The sequence below is a fragment of the Culicoides brevitarsis genome, chromosome 2 (assembly GCF_036172545.1).
Source record: "Culicoides brevitarsis isolate CSIRO-B50_1 chromosome 2, AGI_CSIRO_Cbre_v1, whole genome shotgun sequence".
In the NCBI taxonomy this organism is placed as follows: Eukaryota; Metazoa; Arthropoda; class Insecta; order Diptera; family Ceratopogonidae; genus Culicoides; species Culicoides brevitarsis.
Window position 1 is genome coordinate 30,996,113 of NC_087086.1, and position 18,352 is coordinate 31,014,464.

The 18,352-nt window shown below is 28.2% G+C and overlaps 3 protein-coding genes across 3 annotated transcripts; 1 reads left to right on the forward strand and 2 right to left on the reverse strand.

The window, feature by feature from the left end:
* Positions 1-96: 96 nt before the first annotated feature.
* Positions 97-776, reverse strand: LOC134829232 (NEDD8). The gene is made up of 3 exons (XM_063842231.1): positions 661-776; positions 396-526; positions 97-342 (listed from the first exon to the last, which is right to left on the reverse strand). The coding sequence occupies exons 1-3, from the start codon at positions 676-678 to the stop codon at positions 258-260; spliced, it is 234 nt and encodes a 77-aa protein (XP_063698301.1). The 5' UTR covers positions 679-776; the 3' UTR covers positions 97-257.
* A 578-nt stretch (positions 777-1,354) lies between these two features.
* Positions 1,355-3,103, reverse strand: LOC134831161 (microtubule-associated protein 1B-like). The gene is made up of 3 exons (XM_063844822.1): positions 2,736-3,103; positions 2,439-2,493; positions 1,355-2,247 (listed from the first exon to the last, which is right to left on the reverse strand). Exons 1-3 carry the CDS (start codon positions 2,943-2,945, stop codon positions 1,472-1,474), a joined length of 1,041 nt encoding a protein of 346 aa, XP_063700892.1. The 5' UTR covers positions 2,946-3,103; the 3' UTR covers positions 1,355-1,471.
* Positions 3,104-10,487: 7,384 nt separating this feature from the next.
* LOC134828941 (nucleolar protein dao-5-like) lies at positions 10,488-11,586 on the forward strand. Its single transcript, XM_063841931.1, has 2 exons — positions 10,488-10,566; positions 10,637-11,586. The coding sequence occupies exons 1-2, from the start codon at positions 10,488-10,490 to the stop codon at positions 11,584-11,586; spliced, it is 1,029 nt and encodes a 342-aa protein (XP_063698001.1).
* Positions 11,587-18,352: the final 6,766 nt, after the last annotated feature.

Sequence of the window (18,352 nt, forward strand, 5' to 3'; positions counted from 1 at the left end):
CGAAGCTAAAGCTAAAAATGCATTTCAAGGAAAGCGGAAGTGCAAAAAAAATATTTTTTCTTAGTTTTCTTTGAAAATTTATTCTTTTTTCTATGTTTTGTGTGTTTTTAAGTTAAATTAACGGGGAGCATTTTTGTTTCAAAGCAATTTTTCTCTTGTTTTTGGATCACAACACATAAAAAATTGTGACTCCCGTCGAAAGTCACGGAAAAATAAACTGCAAAAGTGAAAAAAATGATGGAAAAGTCGCGTCAAAGTTAACATCCGCCTCTCAGAGCAAGCACGAGATGGAGCACAGAGCCGCCCTGCACTTTGTAGTCTTGGGCTGTTTTGTCGTCGTTCCTATAAAAAACAATTTTTAGTTCCGGTTTCGCGAAAAAACGAGAAAAACTTACATTTGTTTACCAGAAAAGATGAGTCGTTGTTGTTGCGGGGGAATTCCCTCCTTTTCCTCCACGCGTTCCTTTATCCGGTCAACTTTGTCCGTGGGCTCAATGTCGATTTCGATTTCCTTGCCGGTGAGAGTCTGCAAAAAGATTTCACAATAAAAATATTTATTTGGAACAAAGTGACGGAGCAAAATTTTTTGTGGCGGTTTTTTGATGTTTTGATGGATTTTTAGTGATTTTTTGAGTTTTGACGAGAGAAATGATGGCTTACCTTCACTTTGATCAACATTTTGTTTGTTTGTTTTGCTTATCTGATAGAGAAAACTTGAATTTTTGTGAATTTTTTGTGTTTCTTCGGCGAAGCTCGCTCACAGTCTTCCAACGAACCCATAAATTCGTGGTTTCTAAACGAAAACGGTAGTGAGACGAATGAAAATGATAAATTTTTGAAATAAGGCGTCGCCTTAAAAATTTTAAAAGCCGTTATTTGGGAAAAATTTCAAGAACTTCTAAAATTAATTTTTAGTCATTTTTGATTAATTTTATTAGAAAAAAGTTTGTTAAAAAGTATAAATGCTTTGAAATTTGTAACCCTAAGTCCCTAAAACGCCCTTTTTGGCACGACTTTTATCACATTGTCCGCATCAGTGTCTATCTCTAACTTCACATTCGCCAAATTAATGTCGTTGAAATAGAGATCCGTCTTTGTCGTCACTATTTTTGTCGTTTTTACGACCTCCTGATGCGAATTTTTCGCGTTCGATAGTTCCTTTGAGAATGAAATTTGCGTTTTTCTCTCAAAAAACGTCTCTTTTTTCTGCGGAGAGCTTACTTGACGTTGTAAGGAAGCTAAAGTTGGCTTATCGAACGTTGACATGTTCTCTTTTTGTTGGAAAGACTTTGCTCTGAAGGGCGACGGCGGAGGATTTGGCTTCACGGGACTCCTTGCAGGATATTTTGTGGTAGGGGATTTGCGTGGCAGCGTAAAATTAGCACCTGGATGACGGATTTTCTTGGAAGATTGTTGATTGGCGTCGATGGAATTGACTTTTAATACTGTCGGGCGAACTGGAGTCACTTTTTTAGGACTTTTTGGAGAAGAGTCTGACGTTACTTGACCAAAATTGGGGATTTCTAGCTTTGAAATCTTTCTTTTCTGCACGTTTTTCGGTCTGAGTTTCCACAGAAAGTTGCTTTTTGAGGTCTTTGATGCTGTTTTGTAGTTGAATTTCGACTTTTTCGAGCTTTTGATCGACTTCGGTTTGTGTTGATGCGACAGAAAGTTGCTTTTTGAGTTCTTTAACCTTTGGCGAGGACCTTTCTTGATCGAATTCTCTAACAGAAAGTTGTTTTTTGAGCTCTTTTACGCTTGGAGAGACCATTTCCGGAGATTTTTCAGGTTGAAAAGTCATGGAAATTTCTTTTTTAGTCTCTTTTACACTTGAAACTCCTTTTTTAGGCTCTTCTTCACGATCTTCCGACATCGAAAGTTGTCTCTGGAGCTTTTTAAAGACCGGTGAAACCTTTTCCGGAGCACTTTTATCGACAACATCCACGGAAACTGGCTTCGGTGATGATTCTTTCGAGCTGAAACCACTCTTAACCGGAGGTTTTTCCATCAAAACTTCACTTTTCTTCATCATTTCCGGACTTTTCTTCGTTACAGTAAAGTTAGGAGTTGCATGCGTGATCTTCAATCCCGTCGGTTGTGGCACATGAGTATTCAAAATGTTCGGATCGAACGTACGAATTCCACTTTTGGTCGCTTCCACGTCAATTGCTGACGTCTTTCGCTTCTTAAGGGTATTTGTTAGCTCCGCATGAAGTGCCGATGGGAACGGACCGCACTTGATATCGTCTAAAAATAAATTATTTCAATTAAAAAGTTGCTAATATGGTGCAAAAATAGCAAACAGTCATTAATGATGACCAATAAGGTGAAAATTAATAAAAAATAAATAAAGCTCTGAGAGATCATGAGTCAATTATCGATCAATTTCGCGGGAATTTCATGAATCATGAACAGAAAGGTGATAAAAGGTCACTCACTTTTACTGCCACATGCGGAAGACGAAGGATCGTCGTTGTTGTTGCCGTCAAGGAACTAGAAAATGACATAAAATTAATTATTTACTATCAAAACACACCCAGGTATGTAGCATGGATGATAAAAATTGCGACACTGACGAATGCAAATAGCAATAAATTATCGTCCGCGGTGTTTAATTACTTGTAAGCCTAAATAACGTGCCTTGCTTTGCATTAAAATCATATCCAAGGTCACGTGATTATTTACATGAGTCATCGTACGAATGCGATCTTCATGATCAGATAGTGTTTGCTTACCTGCACATTCCTTCCTTCGTTCGTGATGCACTTTTTCAACTTGACACCTTTGGCAATGTCTTCCAAGAGAGCCGCTCTATTGTCAAAATTTGATGATTTTTCAAGATTTTTCTGACTTTGAACTGAATTTGCCGGTGAATTTTCTATTTTTAATGGCAAAATTTTCATTGGTGCCGGAGGGGGAGGAGGCGGGGGCATCGGAATTGACATTTTTATCAAAAATTATTGTTTTTTCGATAACGGCCAAAATTTGTTGATCTCGATAGATAATTTTTTTTTCTATTGGTTATTGTTCTTTTTTATCGCACGGAAACATTAAAAATAAAAATTACGTTATTTGATTGTTAAATTGATTGTCAATATTTAGAACTTAACCGAAGCACGATTGACTCACGACTAAATAAAAATTGAAACTGAATCATTGGAATATTGTTCGGTTGCGATCATGTGTACTGCGAGGAATGTGTAGCGAGATATAATATTTGTCCAAGCTGTGTTTGTGAGCGCTCATTCTCGCGATTGCGGTTAGGCAGGAACGGGTTTTCAAGGAGTTTTGATGAAAAAATGCTTTTGAAGTCTTTAAGGGTTGAAATTTTACGGGAAATTAGCTGAAAAAGTTTAAGAGAAAAATTAGGTTTCGAAAAAAAAAGAACTTTTTTGGTCAAAAATTTATCAAAAATAACTTTTTAGACTTATAAATGGTTAAAAACGAGTCAAAAATTTCTAAAATAAAATGTATGAAGCTCAAAATGTGATAAAAAGTACTTCAAGAGTAAATCTAATAATTTCTTGAATATCAAAAAATAATTCTAAAAATCCTTTAAAGTCTTCTATCAAAAAATTTAATTCATTTTTAAAAAAAAATTTTTTATAATTTTTATTTTTTTTAAATTTTTTTTTTATTTTTTTTTTTTTAATTTTTAAATATTTTTTTTAATTTTTAAATAATTTTTTTTTATTTTTAAATAATTTTTTTAATTTTTAAATAATTTTTTTTATTTTTAAATAATTTTTTTAATTTTTAAATAATTTTTTTCTTTATTTTTAAATAATTTTTTTAATTTTTAGATAAATTTTTTAACATACTAAAATAAGTATTTTTTAAAATAAATAAAAAAAAGCGAAGAAGCCTTCAGAAATTTGCTCTAATTCGCTCTAATTTTGCATAAAAAGTACTTTAAAGTAGTTTAAAAATTCATAAAAAGTGTGTTATGTTCAAAAAGTTTTGAAAAAAGTCAAAAATTTCTCATAAAGGCACCTTGAAATCCAAAAAAATAGCTAAAAACTCTGAAATTCTGAAAAATATTAAAAGCTATGAGGTCTTAATATTTCTTTCAAAATCGTAAAATCAAAAAAATTAGTTTAAAAATCTCTAAAAATAAGTCTAGAAGACTCAAAAAATCAAGAAAAGCCCTAGAAATAATATTTTCGTTTCAAAAAATTGAGCAAATATTAAATTTTTTTTTAATTTATCATGAAATCAAAAATAAGTCAAAAAATTTCATAAAAAAATTCTTAAGTCCCATTAAAATTCACGAAAAATTTCCAAAATCCTCTTTAAGCTTCAGAAAAAATTAAAATTTTAAAACTTTTACTTTCATTCCATCAAAATTTGGCGCTAATTATCCCTCGCTACAATCTGCAACAATTCCATGTCTATACATTGTCTACAATAACATCAGAATTCTACAAGTACATCGCAGAACGTAACACAAAAAAAAAAGATAAACAACCGGCTTTTTATAAATGTACGATGCCAGACCTATTTGATTTCATTCATTGAATTTTTATTACTCATGCCTTCAGTCTCTCTCTCTTTTGTTGTTGATGTTTGTTCTAAACCTTAAATAAAAAAAAAATAAAACAAACAAGTGTCGTTTTTTTTCAACTTTTTTGTTAATGTGTGACTTACCAAGCAGTTTGATTAGATTCCCGCTCGATATCGCTGGATCAACGCACTTATCTGGCATTGTGTCGCAAAAGGTGTGTGCTCTGTGCAAATATTGTCGGAACCTTGTCGCGTATTTTTTTATTGTTCCGCGACAAACATTCTTCTTCTTTTTTTGGGTTAATTTTAATGTATTAATTGCGGTTCGCTTCGTCAAGGATTAAAATTTGTTCCCATGACTCATCAGAAAAAATGCACATTTTTGTGTCTGCGATTAAATTTTTTTTTTGGTTCGCGACGTTTCCAAGAAGTTGATGATGATGTATTGTTTAAATTTTTTTTTCTTCTGGTGTTTGTACGAAGAACGTGTCCCAGTTTAGGGCTTTTTTTTTATAAAGTTGTTGTATAAACACCACAAATCCATCAACGAGCAAGAAATTTCATTATTATTTAATATTTATTTGTGAGACGCTTGATTAGTCATCGTTTCGTTTCGTTTTGTCGCATAATACATCAAGTGTATGGAATATCCGTAGAGTCACATATTAGTGTGTGATGTCATAATTAAATGACTTGGCTCGGAGTTTTTACGTGTTTTTGTTGATATGCTACTTGCTATATTGTTGTTTGTGATTAGTTTCAATGTTATTGGTGATAATTGATAAATTTACGATTATTGATTAGGGTTTTGTGTGTGTGTGAGAGTTGTCGATGATTATTGTGTTATGGCGATGATGAGGGAGCTTTTTGATGTCAAATGATGATTTTTGGTTGAAATTTTATTTTTCAACTTCAATTGACCCAGAATTGTAAATATGGCGATCAACAAAAATTTTCCAACTGGATCGACTGAAATTTTTATTTTATCTGAAAAGAAAGAAAAATAAATATAAAAAATTTTCAAATTAATTTTAAAAATAGAATAAATAAATATAAAATACCTAATAATAAATTTAAAAAAAAATAAATTAAATTTTAAAATAAAAATTATGAATAAATATTTTAATTTATTAAAAAAAAATTAAAATAATAAATTAATTAATTTTAAAACTATTAATTATGAAATTAATTTCTCATAATTTTTTCACAGGAAACTTGATTTACTTGGAAATCCCTCTGACTTGCCTCTCATGGAACGTTATCGACGGAAATGACTTTCTCCTGCAAAGTTACATCATTTTCGTTTATTTGAATAACAATCATCTTCTTATGTGGGAAGGTAAACTCCTAAAAGCTTCTGACGATTTTTTTCCTTTGACAATGAGTTCTTTTCATATCCTTGAGAAAAATTACTGAATATGGATGATTGATGATTTGTCACAAAATGGTAAAGGTCACCAAAGTTTTTCTTAATGGATGTGCAAAAATTTTTTTTTGGCAATCTGAAAATGAATAAAAAAGGACAAAATTAGTTTTTTTGAGACGAGGAATGGAAATTGGCGAAGTTTTTGGTAAGTATTAAATTTTAATTTTATAAAATTTTTCTTGTTAATTTTAATTTTTAATATTAAAATATTTAATTTATAAAAAAAAATAATTTATTTTATTTTTTTTTTAAATTTTTTTAATTAATTTAATAATAAATTTCACTTTTTTTTAAAATTATTTATTTATTAAAAAAAAATTTTTTTGGAAATTAAATTCTTAAAAAAAATTATTATTTTAATTATTATTATTATTTTAAAAAATTATTTTTTTTTCATTTTATTTTTTTAGGATATTAATTTTTGGACTAACTAAATTATCAGGTAATTAAAAAATTTATAAATAATTTTAAGAATTAAAATAATATGTTTAAGAAAAAAATATCATGAAATAGCTCCAAAAGATTCACTTCATTAATTTTACTTATTTTGATCACTAAAATCAATTCTGGTTTACTTTAATAGAAACAATCTTTATTTTCTTTTTTCAATGTCTTAACCAGATAGATACAAAAATTACTCAATCCCACCTTTTAACTTCCTTTTCTTTTATCTTTAGATCCTTTCGCATAATATTTCCTTTGAATACACGCAACTCTGATTAACTCGTGTTTCTACTAAATTTATTATCTCGCTTAAAGTACAAGTATTTCCTAGAAAGAATCTCTTTTGTGTGCGATTAACATCGCCATACGATTTGTGGGAGTATCAGTAGACGATTAACAAATAAATCCTCTCTGCCCATAATAAATCTACTTGTCAAAAAATTTATTTATGATTCAATTAACAAGATTCCGCTTTATACTTTTTTCGCAAATATTTTGAGTAAAATTCAATTCCAAATTAAAGATAAACAAAAATATTAGCAAAAAACAGTTACAAAATAATTATTTTCATGCTTTGACGATTTGATGAAAATTTAACGTTTCAATCAAAAAATTGATTTGAAATTAGCAAAATTTTTCGCCACAATGAATGTTGTTTGTCGGATTAAAATTTGTTGTTGTTGTTGTTGTTTATAAATAACAAATTCGATTACTAATTTAGCTGCAAGGATTAAATTTTAATTATGTACGAAATTTGTCGTTGTACGACGTCAATACGGGGAATTTTTCGCCACTTTCCATTCATTCATGAGGTCATTTTGATGGTAAATAATGGATTGACGTGTGTGATTGGTAATTAATGCACGATTTTTTTATATTTCTTTGTAATTCGCTTAAATACCAGACTAAAGAAGATGTTGTGTGATGCCCATGTGAGAAAAAAAGAAGCAGGGGAACGAATAAAAGCGAAAAGAAATGAAGGAGAAATGCGTAAAATTTGTTTGTGTCAATATCAATAAAAGAAATTCACGCGAAACCGGAATTGGAAGAAATGTTCAAATACGAATAATTAGAGAGGGTTAAATTTTTGGTAAGTATTTTAAAGTAATTAATTTACATATTTTTTTAAAATAATAACTTTTTATTACAGAAGATTCTGAACGAAAAGTTGAATTTTAGGTAAATTTTTGTAATTTTTAGATCAACTTTACAACTTTGGAAGTGAGTAATGAAAAGGAAAATCTAAATAAGGTAAGTTTTATCAAAATATAAATTCAAAATGAAGCAACTTTAATGAAGTTTATTAATTATCTCCTGCTTAAATGGAAGTACAATAAAGATCCAACATGTTCTTGCGAATACCCAAAATAAACCACGTTACATATTGTGATCGACTACCCTAAAAGAAAATTTGAAGGAAAGCTAGAAGTGCTACACACCTGCGACGATACTGCAATTAACTGGCTGAAAGAACTTGACATAGATTTGTGATTTATTTCCCTTACATGCGAAAATAATAATACATAAAAATTGAACTGAAGGCGCTAGATACTTATTTTACTACCAGAGCAACATTTAAAATCAACATGAATGGACCATAAATTTTATTGTGCTATCAAAGCTTTTAAAAGACAATAATGTCAAACAAATGATAACTCGAGGACGCTATTATATGAATGCAAAATATCAATATCAGATGAACAGAGCCACTTTCAATTCGAACCATAAAATGAAATGCAAATATAAAGAAAAATGGATTTGAGCTAATAAATCGAGCTAAAAGCATTTGGTACTTTGTCATCATATCGAGATACTTGAGAGCAATAATATTTCCCCATCATGAGGACTGCCAGAGAAAAACCTTTAATGAGAAATATTTAAAAGTGAATTCTTCGAAAGTAACTCGATTACATGAACAAATGAAAATAAGAGTTGCAAATATTTCCGTTGAGAAGAAAGCCTAAAGAGAAACAAATTTGACCCACTCTCGCACGCTGTAGAAAAACAAACAACGCACTACAGTTGAAGCACACTCACCTTGTTCAAACGCCACACACAACACTTAATCCATACTACTTTATATTAGCAAAGCACACTAGTAACACACTTTTTTCTTCTTTCATTTCTTTTACGTTTCTTTCTTTCTTTCTTTTTTTTATTGATACATCTGCTTGACATTGTACTTGAAGCTCGTACACGGCTCGTATTCATTTTATTCCATACACGTCGCCGTCGTTATTATAATCATCTCACATAAAATTGCTTTTTGAGTCTTCCATGAAAGTGTAAAATTTTAGTTTAGTTTTGTACAGTTTACCAGCAACAAGTGAATTTAGACAAAAATATTTTATTTTTTTTTTCATATTTAATTCATTCATTTTAAAAAAAAAGTAAGAAAAAAGGTGAATTTTTTCTGCAAAATTATTTTTTATTTAGAAATTCCTTTTCGTGAGAGCTTAAAAAAATAGCGTAATAAATTTTAGAGCATCATTTGGTGTTATCATAAAATTTGATAGAAGAAAAAAGGGTTGAAAGTGTTACGTGTGCTAATGAACTTCTTACAAAAAAATGAAAAAAAACGGGAAAAATATTGAAAATTGAATTTTATTCACCAACATCCGTGGTTATAAATAATAAATTCCGGGAAAAGAGGGAAGAAGCAGCCACAGTGAATTTTTTATTTGCTCATTGCTCATCATGTGATGGGTACATTAAAAGTTTCTGATAAATAATGAACCCGAAAGACGATATCTTTGCTACGAAGCACTATACTGATAGTGAAAAAAAAAAGTTTAAAAAGTACACGCTGAAGTGAAAAAAAGCTCAAAATCTCATTTCAAAGCCAATTTGCTGACGTTCCATTCATAAAATTTCTCAAATAAAGTCATTTTCTCACCGTAGTGGCGTCGTCAGATGCTCTATTAGTACACATTTATTGTTAAAATAATGTTTGGATAACGGAGAAAGTTGTTTTGTGTAAAAGTAAAAATTAAATAAATATACGTGTTTCTTCGTCGTTCGACATTAACGAACCGAAGAAGAAGAGGCAACACAACGTCAGACACACCGAAAAAAAGTATCACGTCTATGGCAACGAAGGGCACCAACCTTGACCTTTTTTCTCCGAGATTTCTATCGCAATTTAATTAGAAGTCGTCTTGTTTTTTTTTTGCTGAATTTTTAATGAAAATAGTTTGCATCTCTGTCTGAAATCTGAGATATTTATTTACATCTGTATCGCAAAGAAAGTTTTTTTGCCAATTAAAATTTTTTATCGGTCATTTCTTTCGCTTAAAAAGTTACGATTATTTTTTTGGAAAGCGATTCTATTGACAAAAATAAATTCTTTAAACACAAAAATCATGTTATCTGACCCACTTACGACGACAAAAATGCTCGTAAATGTGGATTATGACAAAAAACAGACTAATTCTTACCTTTTTAAGAAGAAATAAGAAAAAAAAATGTAAAATTTTATGCAAATAAAGCTCTTTCTTCTTCCTTCATCACCTTTCTTCTTAAACTTGGTAGATGTTGATGAGATGGATGAATAAATAAACAAAGAATTACAAAAAAAACGTAAAAAAAATGAAGAAGATAGCAGAAAAAATTGTCTGATGTGGGTCAACAACCGCTGTCCATAATAACCGTAACAAAAACTCTCTTTACTCGGTTGGTCTGTCATTTTCTTGTCAATCACATTTTTTCCACGTACACGTGTATTTCCACACAGTTAATTACTGCGTTTAATGGATTTCCAATGAAAAATCGAATTCGAGGCTTTTCACTGATTAATTACAACGAAATTGGGCCACATTTTGAATATTTCCTCGGGAAATAAAATTTTGTTGTTCGTAACACGTGAAAAAAAATAAATAGAAAAAAAAAGTGAAACAATTTTCTAAAGTAAAAGATAATCGGTATTCCTGTCAAGATTGCCAAATGCACAAAAGTTCGTTATTTTTGTGCCTTTAGGGGTTTTTTAGGAGATATTTCTTTGTGCCTTTAATTTATTTTAATGTATGATAATAAAATAAATGAAAACACACGTGGACGTGTTGCGAATATTGATCAAAAATTTGTCGTTTTTTCTCTTTTCAGAAGTCGTTAAAAGATGAAGCTCCAAAATTTATTAGAAGTTTTGCTCATTCTAATCATCGTTTCGTTCGCTGCCTCAAAACCAATTGACAAGGGTAAGTTTTTTTTCTGCGTTGATGTTGATTAAAAGTGATTTTCTTGTTTTTTCTCTCTTTCTCTCGACAGAAAATGGTCGCGCTGTTCATCACCGGCATCATGTGAAAAAGGGATTAATTGCGAGACAAGAGCCTGTTGATGGAGCTCCTGCTAAGCCAGTTGCCGCTGCTGAAGAGGATGACGATGATTTTGACATCACGGATATCTTTGACGTCTTCGATGACGACGACGAGGAAGACGAAGAAGAAAGTGCCGAAGAGGAAAGCGCCGAAGAAGTCGAAGATGACGACGAAGAAGCTGACGAGGAAGACAGTGACAGTGACGAGGAAGAAGACGAAGCTGATGAAGCTGAAACAGCAGCTGCTGGCGGTGCTTCGGAACCTGATGCCTTTGACTTGATCGCCGAGCTGCTCGAAGACGAAGAAACCCCCAAGCCAAAACCATCGACAGCTGCCCCCGAAGTTGTTGCGCAATCTCTTGCCGCTGAAGAAGCTGCTGACGAAGCCGATGACGAAGAAGAAGACGATGAAGCTGAAGCTGCCTTGGAGCCTGTGGTCACGATCCAAAAGGTACCCGAACAAAAACCCACACCAAAGCCCACAAAAGCCCCCAAAAAGCCCAAAACGACGACAACAACGGAAAAATCCGCGCCCGAAAAAGCCGACTTGCCGCCATTGAACTTGCAAAACACCTCCGCCTTGTTGGAGCTCCAAGCACAACTCACAGCCAACAATGTCAAGGGAGGAGGCGATTTGGAGGACGATGAAAAAGTCGCAACCCCAAAACCCACAAAGAAGCCCACGAAGAAAAAGACAACCCCAAAAGTCCAGAAGAAACAAGTCTCCTCGAATGACATCGAAGTTGCCGAAAAAACTTTGATGGAAAAAACTCCCGTTGTCATGGAAGATGGCGTCGTTATGGAAAAAGTCCCTTTGAAGACGCCCGAAGGTGAAAAAATGAAGATGCAACAACAACAAGAAGACGAGTCCGAAGAAGGTGTCGAAGTTATTTCAAGCTAAAAAATTTTCAAGAACATTTTCGATAAAATTTAATTTTAGTGTAAAAATTCCATTCACATCAACTTTCGAAAAAAAAGAGAAAAATTTAAAAGGGTTTAACCATTTTTGCAGTATACAAGAATGAATATCGAGATAAAACGTATCCTAGCGATAAATAATAAAAAAGGGTAGTCTTAGAGGGAAGTAACATTTTTTTTTTGGATCCCCATTCTGGAGATTTTTTTCATAGGATAAAAAAAAACAAACGAAATTGTGCCTTTAATCGTATGTGTAATTTTAGAATGAGAAAAAAAGATTTTATTTATTTATTTATTTTTAATTTATTAAAAGTTTTTGAGCGTAAATAAAGAAGAATTTGTTTTCAAAATGTATCGATATCTCTTTTGAATTTGGAAGTTAATTCAGTAAATTGGCTTAAAGGTGATTTTTTTTTCAAGAAATTTTTTAAATTTTATTCATAAAAGACATTTTCAGATATAAAAATTTAATTTTTAATGAAAATTTTTGATAAAAAGGATCAAAAATATTTTTTCATAAAAAATTTCAATTTTAAAAAATTTCTTAAGGCTTTAACAAAATGAACAAATTTAACAATAAAAGTCAAAAAAGGTAAGAAATTCTCAAATTTTAAATTAATTTTAAAATAAAAAAATAATTTTTTTAAATGGTTTAAAAACTACAGAAAATTCGATTTTTTAAAGATTTAAAAAAATATTTTTTTATGAATTTGTAAAAAAAAGAAAGGAGAAAATCTGAAAATTTTCTAAATATTTTATTGGCTTTGTCTGAATATTTTTGGATGAAAAAAATTTTTTTTAGAAAAAAACGTTGATGAAAAATTAAAAAATCATCTTTTTAGACAAAAAAAAAAAATATTTTGATCTTTATAAAAATATTTTTTAAATAAAAATGTATTGTTTATGAAAAATCAAAAAAATTTTCATTTTAAAAAAAAAACGTAAAAAAATTAATGCATCTTCAAAAAAAATTTTTTAAATTTTATAAAATTTTTTTAAATAATTTTTGTTAAAATTAATAAAAAACTAAAATTTAAAAATTTTCATTTCGAATAAAAATTAAATAATCGCACGAAAATGTAAGTATTTTCAATATTTTTTTTTGTTTTTATTTTTTTTAATAAATAATAATTAATTTTAATTTTAATTTAAATTGATTAATTTTTTTTATTTAATTTAAATTATTTTATTTATTTTATTAATTTTTAAATTTTGATTTAATTTTAATTAATTTATTTAAATTTATTATTTTTTTTACATTTTACACAAAATATTTCTATTTAAAATATTCTTAAAAAAAAAATTAAATTTATAGTCCATGATTGCCACTTTTCTTCAAAAAATGACAAAAATCACTTTAATGATCTGAATATCGATTAAAATCCAAGTACAAAAGACAATTTCCACAAACAAAAACTCCAAAAAGCTTTAATATCCTGCATTGTTCCGCATGAACGCCTCCGTTGCTTATGTTACTTTTCCGCTTCTTGCATTTAAAGCTCATTTATAACAAACATAAAAGCGATGCAGAGACAAAAAACCTGACACGAAGAAAAATACAAAAAACGGGAAAAGAGAATAAAGAAAAATCATTCATATTTAAATGAATGAATTTTTAAACATTTGACGTTATTTAAAATTTTCATATGGATTCAACGATGAACGACTCTTCGGAGAGATCGTCGGATATGTGTGACACGTAAATGAGCGGAACAATAACAACAAATATTCTTCGAAGGTACGACAAAAGGATATATGAGCCGGTATTTTGTTGTCATTAATATCGTTATCGTATGCAGCACACGGAGAAACGGAAAATGCAAGAGAGAAATATTTTCTCTGTTTATCCGTGCCGCCTTGTATCTAGTTGTCTCTTTTACTCGCACACGAATTTTCCTCGTTTCACATTCAGCGTACAGCGAAACGCTACGGAAGGAACGATCGCGTGAGAGAATCCTGTGATTATTGCCCACATGGCGCGGTACTATCAGCCCAAAAAAGCGTAGTTGGGAACAGTCTTGCTTGTGACACCAACGGATAAAAACATTCCGAAAATTCGTGAGTGTCAGGTTTCCCTTCGGCATAGAGATGTCCCGAAAGGGGGCGATATAATTATTATATTGTGTGTATCAAAATAATTTTTAATACCGCCACTACACACGCACACATGTAGCATTACCGAAATAAAAAATAAGTCGGGCACTAATAATGCATCGTAAATAATTAATTTTGTTGGACATTGAAAATTCAAAAGTAATTATCGTTAACGGTTTTTCTTTCCTTCGCGGTGATAAAATTAAAGAAAATCTAATTAACTAAAAAAAAAAAAATATAAAAAAATTAATACATAAATGAGTGCATAAAATAAACAAATAATAAAATTACTGAAATTAATGAAAAAAGGAAAAATAAAATAATTTATGGTGAGAAATTAAAAAGAAAAAAAATAATGAAAATTGTGGCATTAGTAGAGAAGTTTTGTAGCAGTGAAAAAAAAAGAAAAATGAAGAAATGGATGGAAACACGAAAAAATTATTATTTTAATGGCAGAAATCCGGTGAATGAATGCAAAAGTGCGATGATAATGAAAAATTACAAAGGTGTGCAAAAGAATTTGTGTTCATTAGTAGTGCAGTAGTTTATTCTTTTTTTTGTACAGACGACGAGGATGACTTTGATGTGAAAAGAAAAGAAAAAAAAGTTAATTTATGTAGCTGACATTTATTCTTTTTGTATAATGACTGTTGTTTGCGTAATTACTTTGCAGTTTTTGTTTAATGATAGAAACATAAAATAATTACAAGTTTATTTTTTTAAGTGAAGGAAATTATTTTATAAAGAAAAAAGTGATTTAAGTTTTAATTTTTATGAGATTTTTATTTCTTAATTTTTTAAAGTGATGAATAATTATAAAAATTAATATTTTAAAGTTAAAAATTTAAAATTAATTTTTAAACTAAAAATTATTGAAAAGAAAATTTTTAAATAATTTTATTTATTTTAAAAATATTTATTTAAAATAATTTTTTTAAATAAAATAATTAAATATTTAAATAAAATAAAATATTTTAAATAAAAAAATTAAATAATAAAAAAATTAAATTAAAAATAATATTTTTTTTAAATAAATAAAATTATTAAAAATATTGAAAGTTTGAAAAAAAAAAAATTATTAATTAAAAAAAAAGTAATTAAAAATTTTTATTTATTTAAAAAAATATTTATTTTTATTTTATTTAATTTTTTTATTTAAATATATTATTTTTTAAATAAATTTAATTAAATAATTTAATAATGAAATAATTTATTTAATTAATTTTTTTTATTTAAAATATATTTTTTTAATTTATTAAATTAAATAAAAAAAAATTAATAAAATAAAAATAAATATTTTTTAATTGAATAAAATATTTTAATTTTTTTTCAAGCTAAATTTTATTTTTTTACTTTAAAAAATTAACTTAAATTTATTTTTAATTTTAATATAATCTTAAAATATATTTTTTTTTAAATTTTATTACGTGTGAGGTTCAAAAGAGTGAAATTTCAATCCTCGTTCAGATGAAAAACTTTTATTACAAGAAGGAAATTTGCAAATGAATGGCTTTTTCGCATGGACTTTCAAATGTCTTTCGTAACTGCTAATTTTTCTAAACGTCATTTCACATTTTTCGCAAGTAGCGGCAGCGACACTTTCATGAACCCCTTTTATGTGTGTGCTTAACTTACCTTTACTTGGAAAATTTTTTTCACAAATCGAGCATATGTAAAGTTTTTCATCTAAATGTTTGAATGCTAAATGATCTTTTAATGATGTTGATGTTGCAAATCCTTTTTTGCATAAAATGCAATTAAAACTGAAAATTTTCTCGTGAACTTTTCTTATGTGACCTTTCATTGCTCGATTCATTACCATTTTATCACAAAATTCACATTTTGATCGAGGAATATTTTTTAGATGAATAAATTCCATATGATCCTTTAAATCATTTTTCGATCTTGTTTTCTTTCCACATAAGTCACAAGTAAATTTTGGATCGTCGTGCGTGCTTTTGTGTGCGAGAAGTGACTTTGCACTGTAGTAAAATTTTCCACACTTTTCACATTTCCGTGGTTTGTGAATTTTTTGACAATGCTTTTTTAATTTTTCTTTCATAAAAAATTTCGAACAATATTTGCATTTTCTGCTGTCTGGATGATCTTTAATTAAATCACTGAGATGTAAATTGATGTGTGTCCGTATGGCACTTTTGTGTGAAAATGATTTCTTACAAAAATCACAAATGAAAGACATTTTTTGGAGTTTTATTCTTCTTGTCTGTTAAAACTGGAATGTTCATAAATTAACAAAAGCGTCTCCTTTTATGCCGTGATTTTGAATCATTACACCGAAAAATGTTTTGGTTAGTGTCGTGACTCATACGATTCACGGTAGAATCATAAACCAAGATATTTGGCAATTTTGAGTTCATGAAGAATTTTTGACTGTAATATTTTTCGTTGAAATTCACAAAATATAAGTAAACAAAAAATTAAAAAAAAAATAAAATTTATATTAAGAGCTATAAAATTGTAATAGTTTTTCTGTCTCGCGTAGTTTATTTATAAAAAATTATAATTTTATTATCAAGTCAAGAAAAAAAATTATGTTTTGTTCATATTACCCCGCCTGATCACCATTGAGTCAAAAGATAACAAATTCAAAAAATCAAATAATTTTTGGATTTTCAACCAAATTTTGAGAAAACAATTTCGTTTTTTTTACATTTTATTATAATTTTGTAAATTAAGTCAAATAATTCGATTTTTAAGCATTTTAATGTTTTTCTCAGACCTCAGTTTTAATAAATTGGTCATGAACTGCCTTTATATGCCTACTTAAGCTATATTTTCGTGAAAAATTCTTATCGCATACCACACATTTGTAAAGCTCAAGTTCCAAATGCTTTAGAGCTAGATGATCTCGAAGTTTTGTTGATGTTTGGAATCCTTTTTTGCAAACGTCGCAACTAAATTTGAAATTTCTTTCGTGCACATGCATAATATGACGTTTCATATACAATGTCAAAATAATTTTATTGCAAAAGTCACACTTTGATCGTATAGAATTCTCATTTTCAGTTAGAGCGCAAGTAATTTTTGATTTTTTGTGTTTATAAAATTTGTCTGAATCAAAGAAAACTTTTTCGCATCCTTGACACTTCCGTGGCTCGTGATATCTCAAGTTATGTTCAGCCCAATTTTTGTTCAAGACGAATTTCGAACAGTGGTTGCATTTGATAGCTTCTGGATGATTTTCGAGTAGTTCACTCAGATGTTTTTTCATGTGTTTTATTAAGTTATTTTTTCGTGTAAAAGGTGTTTTGCAAAAATCGCAAAAATATTTTTTCGCTTTTTCTGTCATTTTTGTTCAAATTTTTGAATGAAACTGAGTCAAAATACCAAAAACCGCGTGGTTTTATACAAAAACAAAGAATTTTTCGTGAAAAGGTCATTGAAATGAGTCATTCAACGAAAAGAAAAGTTTAGAAGAAAAAATTTTAGAAATAGAGAATTTTTTTAAAAATCTTAAGAAATTATAAAAAAAACTTTTTATACTTCTCAATGCTTGATTTTTGATATTTTTTGCTATCTATTTATTTTGAGAATTTTTAAGATGCAGTATTTAAAAGCGAAAAAATATTCGAATTTCGTTTTTTATTTACCAAATTTGATCAAATAAATTTATATAAAAGGCAAAATTCAGGCTAAATTTTTGTTATTTTCTTAAAAAAAATAATTTTATTTTATGAATTGATGGACAAAAATATTAAAATTTTGATTAAAAAAAATAAAATAAGTAAAAAAATAAGAAATAAATAAAAAATAAAATAAATAAATAATTAAAAAATAATAGTTTAAAATAAAAAAAATTTTAATAAAAAAATAAAATAAATAAATAAAATAAAAGTACAATTTCAAAAAAAAATTCTCCTCTTTTGGATCAAAAAGTAAGGAAAAAAAAAAAACAATAAATAAAAAATAAAAATAAAATAAAATAAAATAAATAAAAAAATAAAAATAAAAAAATTTAAAAAATAAAATTAAAAATTAAAAATAAAATAAAAAAATTAATAATTAAATAAATAATTATAAATAATTAAAAAATAATAGTTTAGTGAAAAAAATTCACTGAAAAAATATTAAATAAAATGAACAAAATAATTAAAAACTTTTCCTAATTACCTTCAAATACAAAAATAATCATATTCAGACAAAACATCATAATAAAATATTCCACAAACCATCAACCAACGCACAAAAAAACACTCACACACACACAAAACGTCCATTAATTCGACAATCCTTTAATCTCTTTTTGAAAATTACTTGCATAATTGACATTCGTCAAAAAATAAAAAAAAAATATTTATACATAAAATTAACCATACCTTTTATCATTTTCATGTAAATTTACTCGTTCGTTCTCATGACGATGAAATTATGATTGATTGTTATTGCACGTAATTCATTTATTTTTCTATCAGTATCAAGTGACTTGGAAATAAGCTTTTACAACAAATTTTCGTCTGTTTTTGAACGTCGCATCATAAACAGAATATTTTGTTTCGTTTTTCTAAAAAAAATTAGGAAAAAGTATTAAATTATATTAATTGGCTTGAAAAAAAAACGAAAAAAAAATCAATTTTTTTTCTTAACTCAATGAAAAAAAAAAAATAAAATAAAAAAGTGTCTAACTAATCAAATCA